At 35.9% G+C, this 15,689-nt stretch overlaps 1 protein-coding gene across 1 annotated transcript in view; it reads right to left on the reverse strand.

The window, feature by feature from the left end:
* Positions 1 to 297: 297 nt before the first annotated feature.
* Positions 298 to 15,689, reverse strand: part of PDE10A (phosphodiesterase 10A) — a 178,364-nt gene continuing 162,972 nt past the window's right edge. Inside the window, exons 21-22 of the mRNA XM_075203294.1 lie at positions 9,077 to 9,165; positions 298 to 7,009 (exon numbers count right to left, since the gene is read on the reverse strand). Coding sequence (XP_075059395.1) covers positions 6,892 to 7,009; positions 9,077 to 9,165 — 207 coding nt within the window. The 3' untranslated portion in view covers positions 298 to 6,891. The remainder of the gene's footprint in view (positions 7,010 to 9,076; positions 9,166 to 15,689) is intronic.

Genomic DNA, 15,689 nt, shown 5'->3' on the forward strand with positions numbered 1-15,689 from the left:
CATTTCATAACTATCTTTTGGAGTTTAGTTTGCCAAATTACAACAATTAGTTGCAGACCTCTTCTATCTAGTACAAAATGTTCTGCTAACAAACATGCCACGTAATTTACTATTGCAGTTACTTATGCTGAATTAATTTTAATATCAATTGATTCAGCTTATGTATGTGTAATAGAAACTTAAGTAGTAAGTTCAGTAGCATTTCGTACCATTTGGAAGGGGTCATGTTAGAGGGTCTGTACCATCAGACCCTCTCTATGGAAAGTTTATGAAGAAAAAAAAAGTACACATACAAACTTCAGTTTAATAAATTCTTTACTGTATTTAGAAATAAAAATCACAGGATAAATACCTAAAGTTGCCACAAAAGGTGATCAAATTTGGAAAACATGTATCATGAAACAGGTGGGGCCTGCAATTTCATATATTAAACCATCTTATCTGGTAGATCTGTTATTCCTTTTTTTAAATTTAGCACATGGTGTGCTTTTTTTAATACCACAAATTTAATGGTACATTCATTTTCCACAACAGCAAAGAATATTTAATAATAATAATAAAAAAAAAAAAATATACAAAAAGATCTGTATTCATTTTTTTCACTGCAAAGTAAATTGCCTTTAAAACTAAGAGCAATTTGAAATATATCTGTATAAGTCTACAAGTATAATACATAAAATATATTTTATATTTATTACATATCAACAGATCTTTTAATTTTGTTCTACATTGCATACAATATGTATAATATATATATATAACAGAATGTTCATTTTTTTCTACATTTATTTACATACCAACTACAGCATACAAGTAATCTACTGTACAAACTTAAAGTTTTTATTTTAAATATACATATATATAATAAAAAAACAAGGGAAAATACACATGTACATTATTTATAAGTCATATGCAAAGTTAAGACATTTTGAAATTATTGCACTTGCATATTTTTGTTCGCTTTCTATTATTTTAACTCATTATATATATGCAAAATTCTATATATTAGGTTTGCAGTCTACATTTTATTCTAGATGAGTAGATCCAAAACATACACTGCATTTGCCATTTTAAATTCAGATGGATATCTTTAAAAATGAGTCTTATTTTTATTTATTTTTCCTTTTAAACTAAACATAACCCGTATTACTAAATATCAAGCACAGTTTTTGGTCCGCAAGCAAATAAACTTAACTGCAATAGTGAATTATTTTGTGATCTCCAATGTATTTCAACATGTTTACACAAGTGTAAGGCCTAAACTACACAGTTGATTGGAAGTCTGTTTCCTAGACTATTAAATCTCATGAGATTCATTCACACTATGTTGATATGCATAATGAATTTCTTGAGATTAAACTATATGTATCTGAAATTTCATTATGAAGTTCAAAACAGAATTCCAGCCCTGAATTTCCCAAAATAAAAAACAAAACTGCATGAATGAGTGATGAATTGCAATGAACATGATCAAATGTTCAAAGTTAATGCAATGTGATAATGGCGTATAGCCTAGATTGCAAAACAGGCGATTGCTGGGAAGCAATTACCCGCCCATGATTGAAAAACTAAAGACCACTTGTGTAGTTTAGCCCTTACAAGACGACATGTATAAGTGTTAACAAAAAACAATCAATGAGTCGTTTGAAACATTTTACACATAAACCATTAAATTCAAAATGAAACATATTTCTACTTTGTATTTCTCAAGGGAAAAAAAAATTAGCCAACAACTTAAATTGGTCAAGACATTCCAGGAACAACAAAAAAAGGACAAGTTTCCTTATAAATGTTAGTGGACCATCTCTCATTTAAAATTAATTTAACAGTGAATGTGGTCATCAAGAAATAATGTATGCAGAATTTGCCAGTCAATGGAATGGACATATCAATTTTCAAGAGAATGCCATTACAGTACCCTAAATTTTGCATGTAAGGAACTGTATACACTGAGAAAACTCATTGCCAGATCATTTCAAAACACAAGTTCATTGGTAATTTTTCAAATAAAAATGCTGTAAATATCCAATCACTGTAACTTTCTAGTCCCATTTTAAAAATGAAAACCAATCTAATTGCCTATTGTGAGTTACCTGTGCACCAAATTCTACAAGTGTCCCCACTACATGCTGTTAATTATAGAAAGGCAACAAAAAATAGGGAATACTTATTTTGTAAAAAATAAAATTAAATCAAAACACTGGTACCAAAATGCAACAATGCATTAAGTGTCATTAAGGAGATTAAAATAAATCTGATTCATTATGTACCAAGTATTTAAATTAATTAAGTGTGATTGCAGAAATGTGTGGCATATATGTATTCGTGATTCATTTTCTCTTATTTTAAGGCAGCTAAAATGTGCAAGCTTTTCAAACAATTCAAAATGGCTAATGTAGCTGTACACTGAGCATTCCATTCTGTGGGGCTGATTCAATTCAGCCACGTTAGTCTAGGAATAACACAGCGCTAATAGACTTACCGTTTATACAGTAATTTTAACCCATATTTTTGTTCGGGTCCATGAGCAAAATTCAGCATTTAAGTGAACGTAGTAATAGTAATACCACGCACTATTACCGTATTAATGGTAATAAAGGGCAGGCCGCGTTATTCCTAGAATAACACGGCTGAATTGAATTGGCCTCCATGAGCCTTTATCAGAAGACTGATGAGGGTGTTGTACAATCCATTCCAATAATAAATTATATAAAATTAAAGCATTGTGGGACCATGATGAACATTTGCTGTGACATTACATAGGCTGTCTCCTTAGAACAGACATGTTGCATTCAAATAACATTGGGAGTGGAGTTCAGTGAGTACTGACGACATCTAAAGTTGAGTTAGTGCAATTTGTGCCATTTTTACCCTTAATTATATATAAAATTACAAGAAAATGACACTAGTAATCTTAAACCAGCTACTAAATATTATAAGCAATGTGAGTTGTGTAACAAAATTAAATTTAACTTAAAACCATGAATGTGGTTAAGGGCCATAAATAGACGACTGAGAGGGCCATGTATGGCTCCAAAAACCATCAATTCAAATGCCCGCTAGAAGATATTCTATTTTCAGCTAAATGATTACCTATAAATAGCAAGGTGCTTGTCATTACAATTTACACTTATTTATATGATCAAGTATTATCTACCATGTATAATGAAAGGCAAAACACAACACAGAATAAGAAAACAAATACTAAGACTATATCGCAAAACAGAGATAATCACATTATTCTGTGGAAATGCACTTTAATTCTTCCCTTCAGTAAATAAATATTGTATAACCTAAAAATAGAGATATTTCCAGGGACTCTTCCTAGAAATTAGGGACAGTTGGCTACTAGAGAGATTGTTCTGCAAATTTGGCCTTAGGTTTTCCCCTAACAACACCTCACAACAGAATTAATAGACCGTCATCCACAAAACAGTGTAATTTCACTAATCTCTATTGAGAACTATTCAAAACACAAAAAACTGTATTTATTACCCTTCTATAGAGTCACATTTAATAAAGTTCACAAAGTACCAACTGAAGATAAGGGGAGGCATGCATAGGTACTCCAATTCCATTAATTGAATCCTGCTGAATTTATAAAAAAACCACATGCAGAATGCACCAAAAATATATGCAGAATTTCCATGTGCTGAGCAAGATGCCATTGGACTCCTGTCAAATGCATGAGAAATACACATGCTTTTAAATGAACAGTTCAAAGGTGGAGACACATGGACTTCACTGACCTGAAGATAATTTACTTTCGCAAGATTTGTGCAGAAAGTAGCAAATTCAAACTACAGGTCTGCCTCACAAAACCAAACCTGTACGGACACAAAATACTCCCCAAAAACAGTGTTCGGTTTCAAAAGCAAAACATACAAATTTGAGTATATAAGTAGCTATGGCTTACTATAATAAACTTATGTTAGATTTATTTCCTATAGACTTTCATATATGTGGTCAAACCATGGTGCTCATGTAAATTGCGTTTTTTTCCCATATAATAAGCTTTTTTTTTTTTTTTACCTCTGCACATGCACACCAAACACCAGTTCCGAAATTAGTGGGTTGTACACTTGCTCACATGTGAAAAAGCGTTTTATACATCAAAAAGGCAATTTGTATTCAACTCCGCATGAGCCCTTATATCTCCACCAGGAACAGTAAAAGCTGCATATTTTAAGAAGGGGTTTTTACTTCATACAAGAAGGCATCCAGTCGTATTTACAGTAGATGCTTTAAAACATATTTCAAGATACATTAGTCAAATAAAAAAATCTTTAAGATTATATTCTATAATATATAGTATAGAAAAATATACAAAAAACACTGCAAATGTAAAGAACTCGATAAACTCTATAATCAGTTTGTTATTTTGCCAGTGCTTATTTTATATGCGAACTGAAAATTTACAGTTATGAAAAAAGTATACTGTAAGTGCTCAAAATTTAATTTCTGTGGACTTCCAGGAAGCCCTAAGGGAAAATATGGCTGCTGTACTGTATATGCTTAAAGACACAATATAAAGTTAATAGGATAATCATCAAGTGAACGGGTAAAGGGTCAGTAGTTAATTAGTGCAGCTTAATTGAAGGCATACACAAGCAGTTTCCCAGGTGTGTTTCCAACTCGCTGCACAGATCTGCAGACATACTTTAGTAACAGTTCTATAAGGCTCTGTCAAGAATATATATGAAAACTGGGCCACAGATGAAAAGCTACAGCAGTGCATACAAGCCAGATGATGCTTTTATATTCCAAGCTGTAAACTGATTGTTAGAATCCAATTGGTTGATATGTGTTATAGTACCTTTTCCCTATGCACCAAGATATAGACAATACCACCCTCTTCCCGCAACACACACCTGAGAGACTGATATGTGCTTTGTAACATTACTTCCCCTGTGCCCTAGTGCATTCTATTTTCATGTTTTAATATACCTCATATTATATATTATACAAAAATAATGAGTGAATGTATTCTAACATAATGATCTACAACAAATACATATTACTTTGCAGCATTCTTCAAAACTACTAGTAAGTTCAGTTAAATGTTTGGGCTTTTTTTTTTATTTTGTTTTTTTAAAGTACAGCTAAGGTGACAAACAATTTTGATCCACATGCTTGATTTTCTTAAATCAGGCGTCAGGCAACGCAACATTTTTAGGCGGGCCAGAGGTTACATTATTAAGAGCCTTGCATGATTTTGTATTGAGGTAGCATGCACCCCTTCGGTGGTCCAAAATCCCCTGTGTAGCCCAGAACTTAGAGTGCAAGGCTTGTATGTTAAATAATGACAAAACAGAAAATGCTCTGCACCAGTTTCATTGTAGGCACACTTAATATGTGGGCCAATTACTTCTTGACAATGTTCCATTAACATCTAGATGTACAAATTATATAATATTGTACGTCTAGAATATTGACATTTTGAATTTAAGTTGAATTAAACTCTGAATTTTGAAAATGACATTACAAAATTGATTATAGAATTTTGGTGTATACTTATATTGTAGAATAGAGTAAGCTAGCAATGTTGCCACTTCAAACCATATACTAATAAAGCTTTCATTGTAGAATTTGGACAATCATTTAGGTCTCACACAGTGACTTCTTTGATGTACACATATGGTGGTATCTATAGCAACCAAGAATATGCCATCATTTTCCAATTCATTTTCTTGATTGGAAAATGAAAGCAGGCATCCGATTACTATGGGTTACAGCACATTTGTTCAAAGTGTGTGGTTAGTGAATTAGCTCCAAATACTTGAATTTCAATACAGTATGGCAAAACAAATTTAATTTGCCAGAAGTTGCTACTCTTAACTAAAAAGTGTGTACTGTGGAACCTCCACTTGATAGTACTAACAAGTGCATGGAGCAGGATGGTTGAGAAGTTTGGTTAATTAAGTTACAATTCATGGAAAGTTAAGGAAAAAAAAACTTGACCAAGATGACAGACATGCAATGGTCAACCAGTTTCCAATTGATCATAGCACAGATAATGAAGGTTTCCCTGCTATTGTAAGTGTTGATTTGTTCTACAGTACAATGTTCAGGATATTCATTGTACCATTTCAAATTAATATGTTACTCTTGCTAGCTGGTTACAAACAGGGTAACAGAGGAAACATTAAAAAGTTGTCCACTTTTGGACTTCGCACATGGAGTTGAAATGCACAGTATAAATACCTTTCCACCACAAATGTCTTTGAAATCTTGCACATTTTCAATGGACAAGATTGTTAATAGAATGTTTATGAAACCAATTTTGCAGACCTTAAAGCAAACACAAGTGCACAAATAAGCCAGCAGAAGATGACCTTCAACAGGCAAATATAAACTATCCATTTTAAAGAAATGAACCTTTCATAGTACTTTAAGTGCTAACAATGCTTCCCAAATAAAGGCTTCCAAAGGCTTGACTTTTTTTGAACAGGGAAACTTCTACCAATAACAATGCCAGGAGAACATCAGAGCTGCTTAGTAAATGAACATGTTTTGTGATGCAATTCTAGCAGTCACGCTTAGGATTACAAAAATGGATAGATTACAGCTCCGACCATGTAGATTTAATGAAATAGTTATGCTATAGTCTGCCTATGTGTATTTAGACCCCATAAATCGCATGCTAGCTGCAGCATTTTAGTACCAGGTAGGTCCGAAATCAAAAGTACCCAGAATAGTTACTATGCAGTGAACATAAAATTAGATTACTGAGCACTGTCATTTTGCTAAAAGATATATGCCTATGAAATGCATTGGTCTATGTATGTCACTGGCTTTGCTCTTCCCTTCTGTGAAGCTTCTGTTCACACACGCTTTTCTTCTGGTCACTTGTTTTTTCTTTGTTTTTTTTATAAATACAGTCACTGTTGATCAGTCATCAATCTTAACAGGAAGAGAATCTGATGAATCTGTTGCCATTGACTGGTTGGGAAGCCAAACTGTGGTGTCTTCTCCCCTGGACACTTTCTCCCATTGGTGTAGATTATCCCTTGGTACAAGATACAAAAATAAATTGCACATTGGAGAAATAATTAAGAATACATTGGCAGGGGATGCATTGTCACTTAACCAATACTCAGAATTGTTCCCTGGTTTTGAATAACAAGGAACACATTTTAGAATACTAGTTAAGAAGCTTTGATTTATCAGCTAAATTTGGCCGCTTGAATCTAGCAGTAGTAAATTCTACCAAAATTTGCTACTACTCATTCTAGTAACTTTATCCATTGTAGGTCAGAATAAATACAGTAAATAGCAATAATTCGTAAGGAAACTGTAACCAAAGTTCACTGATGTACATTAATATTATTGGCATAGAACATTTTGCAAAAATGGAAAACTCACAACCTGATAAATTTCCCCCTAGTAGTAGAGCTGAACAACAGTCAATTTAATCTGCTGTGTTATGGTTGAACTAAAATTTGGAAGACTTGAGGCTAAATTTCATTCTAGAAATACACAATATTTTGCATCTAACTGCGCAATGATGTGAATATTTTAGGTAACAGTTTTAAAAAGATTTTGCTCATCTCTAGTCCCCAACAAAAGCCAATTTAAATAACGTCCAAGGCATTTACGACAGAGTGAAGGGCACAACTTTAAAGCCAATTTCTACCAATAATAGACAGTCTGTTAACCCCTTGAGTGCCAAGTGGAATTTTTCTTTTACATGACCCTCTAAACTTCTAAGGACAAGTCCTACTCGTCTTTTGCACTGAAGCGGTTAATGAAACCCATAGGTCACGTCCCACCGTGATGTGTTGGTTTTCTGATGGTGCTGGTATTTAATAAATATGTGATGAACTCATTACAAGAATATGATTACATAAGCCAAAATTCCTACTGACGTATTCCTAGCCCTGGAAAGTTTATAAAACTGCACTTCTCCGTCCCACTTGAACCTCATTAAGATGCCCTATTTACTAATATTCAGGGTTTTCCCCTGATAATTTTCATTATTGATTGCACTTTCCTCCACTTATCATTGACCTTTAGCAGAGACAGCACTTCTGAAAACTACTGTCCCGGCAAAGTACCCCCTCCCCACCTCCCCTCAGTGATGTCTATCTGCTGTGGCGAAAGACATTGCATAAATTTTAGCCGGCTGGTATATACTGTGCATGTGCAGCCGAAGAGTGGCACATGAGCAAATTCTAACAACATAAAGACTACAGTCTCTGGCGGCCATAAAACAAGAAAACAAAAAGAAAACACGATATGTCCTTATATATCAATGAATAAATTAATATTATTCATTCAACTTCACTGTTTTGAAGTGCAGTGCTCTTCACAAAATGTTCCCTCTCTTATTTGAGGTATAAATCCTCCTTGTATAATTCAACGTATCATATGTGAAAATGACACGTGAAAAACTTCCATCTATTTTTTTGTTACTTTATATCAGACCTTTTGTGGCTGGGGTCTTTGAATGAGAAGGGCTGCTGAACAGTTCTTATTGTGCCTGTCTATTTCAGTTTTGTTTGTTTTTATATATTGTATTGGCCAAAAAACAAGGCAAGATATGCTTAATACCATCTGAGGATGGCATTAGGATTTTGTGGAAAGCTATGCTTTTTTGCAGCTTGGTAAATAGCTGTCCCCATAGAGATCTATGGACACATCGGTACCAAGTTAATGAATGCCAGAGAAATCTATGATCTGCTTTGCTAAATGACACACATACTTAAAAGTTGCCATACTCATGTGGAAATGGCCATTTCCGCATGATTTGGGGTAGAAAAATATGCTTCATAAAATAGGTGCCTAAAACTGCAACAAAATACATTTCCATTGCCCTTCTGTTGTACCCATGCTCAACTGGAAACAGGCAGTGTGGCCTTCTTACAGTTGGAACATGGATATTAATCACAGTTTTCATCCACTTACCCACACATAGCCATATCGCAAACAAAATGGAGAGTAAACAATCCCTTAATTGTTTTGTTTGTTTCATTACTCAGCTGTTTTTTTAGGGTGCCTTTTTAGACAATGGCCAAGGGCAGCAAAAAAAAAAAGTACAAATTCACAAGAGCACATATAAAACTATATTTGTTACCTGCATGCACTAAGAAGTGGCCGTGTGGAAGAAAATATTTGTGATAGCGTTGTGTAGCATGGAATAGCTACTGCATTGTAGAATCCAATCTAGATAAAAGAAAAGAACATTTCAGTACATAATTAGTGGTCATATACTGATTAAACTCTACTGGAAGTTGATAAAACAAGTCACAATAACTGATTTTACTTGAAGACCATTGAGGGCTACTGTGTTTGCCTCACAACCACTCTAACCACCCTAGAAGTGGTTCACTTTACCTTTAAATAATGTGTACTTTTTCCAAACAAAACATTAGCATGAAAAAATGTGCATTTATATGGTTTTATAGGGATCTAAAAAGATCCCTATACTGTAGAGCTCTTAATTAGCATGAAATCTAAATATAGGCAAAAGAAAGATTGATCTAAACAAGCATGCACTAAACATATTTAAAAGAACTGTGGCACTTAAATGTTTTATTTATATGTCCGGAGTCTACATAGTCCAAAAATCTTAGACATTGCAAGAATACATTAAGGTATACCTAGTGACACGTGCAAACAGCGCTTCCAACTCTGAAAAAAGTATTGACAGTGTAAGCATTATGTGCTGCTCGGATAACAGTGAAAATCAACATTGTTGGAAATGTAATAAAGTTATTGATTAGCCAATCAGAGGACACAAATAGCTATATGCTTATCTTAATTACCTAAAGAGAAAAAGACAAATGTTAATCTCACTAAGTACCCTATTACCACTTGCTGATAAAAGTTAGTACTGTATCTACAAGGCAGGTAAGTTATACCCTATTCATACTGCACTAAAAACCCATGTTTTTGCCGGGGCAAGCCAGACGACCTGGGTTTAGGCACAGTATAAATGGTGTCAGTGAAAAATCCTGTGTCTAAAAACCCGGGATTTAGACCCAGGAATTTTGGTGGTGTAATTCCCGTGTCGGCCCTGGTTAACCTGCAGTATGAATGGTGCGACCCGGGTTTTTCAACCCGGGTGTCACAGAAAGAAGCTGATTGGGTGTCTGGGACGCTTGAGGATGACACCATCGGCATGCTGCTGCAGAAGAGTCGAGAAGGAGGTGGCGAAGGTTTGAGAGAAGCATTGAGAAAAGCATTGAAAATGTCACATTGGATGGAAGTAGTGGCCATAGAGTTGCTAAATATCAGAGGGGAGGAAGAGATAAAAAGACAAATTACAGGGACTGAAAAGGATGCAACTGTTTATTCAAACATTGTAAAAACCATGACACAACGTGGAATAAAGCGCAGCCAACAACAGATTGTGAACAAATTAAAATCCCTGCGTAAACAATACGCAAAAGTCCATGATAACAACCGTCGCAAAAGCGGTGCTGCAAGGATGGAATGGCCGTTTTACGAACAATATATTTACCTTTGTTTTACAATACACATCATAAGACACAGTCACATTAAACTAAAAAATTATGCTTACCAATAGTTATGGTCAACTACAGCCTGCAGAATGATGGAATGCCAGCCTTTGCGGTTGTAGTAATCCGCAGATAATGGAAAGGAGAGTTTAAGGACAACAACACTGCTCTGAAGTGTAAAATGTATAAAGCTGCCAGAGTGGGACTGTGGGGGACGATTCCAGAAACTTCCCCAACAATAGCAAAGAATAAACAGACAAAATTAGTCCCACGGCGCACACATAAAGCACATAAGGGCAGGAAAGCCCAGTACGGTAAGGTAACCCTAATGTTGGCCTAAAAAACTCTTCTATACAAGGTGTTTCTAACAAATACTTTAATGTAAGTTATGCCATATTAGCAAAAAATGGTAAAAATAAACCAATGGGTAAATTAATAAAACAATGAATATAAAGCATAGTCCAAAACAAAAGAGTCTTCCACAAGGAAAAAAAAAAAAAGGACAAAAAATTTCGCATGTTCTAAAGGCTCAAAAGTCGAAATGTCCAGGTAATACTCTTAGAATAAATGTCCAATATAGACTCCCACTAGTAGATAGTATATGAAAATGCCTGAATCCAAAAATGGGTAGTCCAATGAGTGCATGCACAAAAAATATAAAATAAAAAAGTACTCACAAAATGTGAAAGTTCATAAAAGTCTCTCATAAAGACATCAGTAGTTCAGGGTTCCTGCAAACATTCAGGGGCTCCGTATAGTAGAATCTCGCTCTGGTAAACGCGGTGCACCGCCAACTCTGGCTCTTTCAATGGTTCTCCTATGACTTCCTATAGTTTGGAACGCAACGTTCCAAATGCCGAACTTCCAGTCTGCTCGGCTCGGACTGGTGGAAAGCACGTATAAGCAAAAGATTCTTTTCTTCAATAAGTGATATTAATAAAATCAGTAAGTGTAAAATATAGTGCCTTCAAATTAACACATTTCACCCATCAATCGGGGGTTTCCTCAGGATAGAAGACAAGGATAGAATCAATTCAAATGGGGTGGTATTTATGTGAATAAGGGGCCACCTCCAAAAACCATCCTTATCCCTCTCATTGGTCCATAGCTGCCCTCCTTACGTCCAAACCAATCGATAAAAGTAAAAAAAAGTCTTAATACAAGATGTTATGAAATAAGGATAATGAAAATAACAAAGAAGGTGTTGGTGTTTTTTTGATGTTAATGTCAGCTTATATAAAGCTACTATATTCATAAGACTCTAGGAATCTGCACAGATGGATCTGAATACTGAAGTGAAAAAACATGAAGAGGCCACTAAAATGAGAGAAATGTAAAACTGCTCCAGGTCTCTATAAAAAGGATCCCAGGTCAAAGTCAATATTTAAACTCCTAGGAGTCAGAGTGTCAAGGTTAAAAATCCATTTCTCCTCTTCCTTTGAAGTAGATGCTATAAAGTCTCCTCCCCTCCACGGTTTAGTCAATTTCTTAATGAACTTAAATAGGGTTGAATTATAGTCATGTACTTTAGAGAAATGAGCAGATGTGCTATGTTCCTCAAAATCGTTCTTGATATTGTGCAGATGTTCCGCAATTCTAACTATTTAGACACGGATTTGAAAAACAGGTCTACTTTTTATCCTAGTTATATAAAGGGGCCGTATGTTGAAACTTTTCAGAAGTTGGTGGAAGAGGACCTCAGAAGTATGTCCGATATTAACAAAAGCGCGGGGAAGGGCCAGAATTTGTCCAAGAAGGAACGTTTAGCTCTTAAACAACTGAAAAATTACCACCAACGTATTATTAAACCAACTGACAAGGGGGGAGAGGATTCCTGCACTCAATATAGAAGACTACCTGAAGGAATTAAAACAACAAATTGATTATAGGACCATGTATGAACCCTTGAAAAGTGATCCCACTTTGGTCTATAATATGGAGTTGGGGATATTACTTAGGGATTGCTTCACCAGAAGGATTTTAAATAGATCAGAGTTTACATTTTTATATAACAAACATCCAAGAATCCCTGTAATCTATACCTTACCGAAGATACACAAAAGCCTTACTGCACCACTTGGGAGACCAATTGTATCAGGCATTGGTTCTATCACTTCTAACATTTCAGAATATATTGACCAATATTTACAATTGGTGGTTGTAAAACAGCGGGGTTATCTTTAAGACACCACACAGGTCTAGATATGATTAGGAACATCACCTAGAAGAATGGGTATACTCATGACCTGTGATGTCACTTCTTTATATACTATTATTGCCCACTCTAGTGGATGTGAACACACAAGAAACATTGTGGTCGATTAAACCACTATTCCATCTGAACAAATTGAATTTATTATCACGGCCATCACTTTTACCCTGGAGCATAACTACTTTTGGCTTCAGGGAAGCTACTATAGGCAACTTAGAGAGACCGCAACGGGAAGCAAATTTGCCCCCAGTTATGCAAATTTGTTTTTGGCGTACTGGGAAAATACTTTCATCTGGGTAAATAACCCATTTATGGAACATCTGCTTGAGTGGCGGAAATACATTGATGACATCATCTGTATCTGGACCGGCCCTCTACAGGAACTTTGTTACATATTTTAATAACAGCCTCAATCTCAAATTTAATGAGAACATCAGCCAAGAAAGAATTGAGTTCCTGGACCTTGAAATCTATGTGCAAATGGATAAACTCCAAACTAAGACCTTTCTGAAACCAGTCGCTAGAAACACCTTATACCATCGACCAGCAATCATCATAGGAGGTGGCTGAATAACATACCTAAAGGCCAGATAATCAGAGTTAGAAGGAATTGTTCTGACATTTCTACCTTTGAATTGCAAGCTGGCTTCTTGAAGGAGAGATTCAGAGGAAGGAACTATGATGATGGGGTCATAGAGAGAGCGTACCTGGAAACTAAACAGATGAAGAGAGAAGATCTTCTAGTGTCTGGATCGGGGAAGAAGAACACCAAGACAGATGAAGTTCTTTTCATTACCCAATTTAGTGATGGGGTTAGAAGAATTGAAGGAGTTTTGAAAAAACACTGGTATGTTCTTTTAATGGATGAGAAGTTGTCCACCATCCTTCCAGAAAGACCAAAGGTGGTCTATAGGAAAGCGGCAAATCTAAAAAACATTCTGACCAGCAGCTATGTCCCAATGGATAAAATGGACCCCAAGGAAACATGGTTAAAAGAACAAAGAAAAGGTTTCTTTTACTGTAACTGGTGTTACGCGTGTAAGACTACTAGTATGAATACTACGAAACCAATCACCACGTTTTCTTCAAGGGCGAATGGAACGATATAAGGGAGCATATATCTTGTGACACTTCGGGCGTGGCATACCTATTAGAATACCCATGTGGCCTGCAGTATGTGGGTAGAATTTAAGGGTTAGAATTGTAGAACATCTGTGCAATATCAAGAACGAGTTTGAGGCACATAGTGTATCTGCTCATTTCTTTAATAGGGTTGGATTATGATCATGTAGTTTCAAGTTCATTGGTATTAAGAAATTGACCAAACCGTGGAGAAGAGGTGACTTTATAGCATTCATTTCAAAGGAAGAGGCAAAATGGATTTTTAACCTCAACACTGACTCCTAGGGGCTTAAATATTGACTATGATGTGGGATCCTTTTTATAGAGACCCTGTCCACTTTTTACATTTCTCTCATTTTAGTGGCCTCTGCATGTTGTTCCACTTCAGTATTCAGATCCATCTGTACAGATTTATACAGTCTTATGAATATAGTAACTTTATATAAGCTGGCATTAACATAAAAACACACCAACACCTTCTTTATTATTTTCATTATCCTTATTTCATCACATCTTTTATTAAAGCTTTTTTACTTTTATTGATTGGTTTGGAGTAGGGCGTGTAGCTATGGACCAATGAAAGGGATAAGGATGGTTTTTGGAGGTGGCCTCTTATTCACATAAATACTGCCCCTTTTGAATTGATTCTATCCTTGTCTTCTATCCTGAGGAAGCCCTTGCTTGAGGGGTGAATCACGTTGATTTGAAGGCACTATATTTTACACTTACTGACTTTATTAATATCACTTATTGAAGAAAAGAATCTTTTGCTTATACTGTTTACAGTGGGAGGCAAGTGATAGCGTGCATTCCACCAACCCGAGCTGAGCAGACCGGAAATTCGGCATTTGGAACGTAAGTTGCGTTCCAAACTACAGGAAGTCATAGGAGAACCATTGAAAGAGCCAACAGCGCACCACGTTTACCGGAGGGAGATTCTACTATACGGAACGCCTGAGACTATTTTGTTTTGGACTACGCTTTATATACATTGTTATTTTATGTATTTACCAAATGCTTAATTTTTACTATTTTTACCATTTTTTGCTACTATAGCATAACTTCCATTAAAGTATTCGTTAGAAACTCCTTATATAGAAGAGTTGTTTAGACCAACATTAGGGTTACCTTACCATACTGGGATTTCCTGCCCTTATATGTAGTAATCCGCAGGGTTGTCTGTGGGGGCAATGAGGGATGTGTGTCCTGTCGATTGCTCCAGCACACTATTGATATCCACATTGCAGATATCCAGTGATGGTGTCATCCAGTCACTGTCCTTCAGGTAAGGAGATGAAGCAATGGTAAAGGGCTTCCAGCAATGCCTTAGTGACTTCATGCACTAGAGTGCAAACTGTGGATATCTGCACTCCAAACAAGCAGTAGATTGTGTGGTATTCGCCAGGGGTAGCATACCACCACAACACAATTGCTAGCCTCCTACTTGGTGCAATGGGCTTTCTGAAGTTTGATGACTGTTTAGAAAGTGCTGGGTGATAAGGTCCAGAACATACTCAAATGTCCCACCCGACATAGGAAAGTATGCCATGCACTGCTAGTCCTCAAAAGATTCTACAGTAGACCAGAAAGCTTCTCCTAGGCTACGTTCTCTGGCACACATTGGTTGGTCAGTCGCAGCCCTGAATCTCAATATGGAAGAAATGCTGGCCCTGAGAAGAGCTCTCCTCCTGTGCATATACAGACACAGAGTATTCTCCCTCTGTGTCATTTCAGGAGGAAAAAGGAGCAATTTCTGGCACTGTGCAAGGTAGCACAGTGTTAGCAGCTGCATCAAGCTCTCATTTGCTGTATAAAACAGCAGATAAACGCAATAAAACATGAACTCCGGGCTACACAAAAGTGACTTGTCAGCCATGATTAAAGCAATGCTG

This window comes from Mixophyes fleayi, chromosome 3, assembly GCF_038048845.1.
Source record: "Mixophyes fleayi isolate aMixFle1 chromosome 3, aMixFle1.hap1, whole genome shotgun sequence".
NCBI lineage: Eukaryota > Metazoa > Chordata > Amphibia > Anura > Limnodynastidae > Mixophyes > Mixophyes fleayi.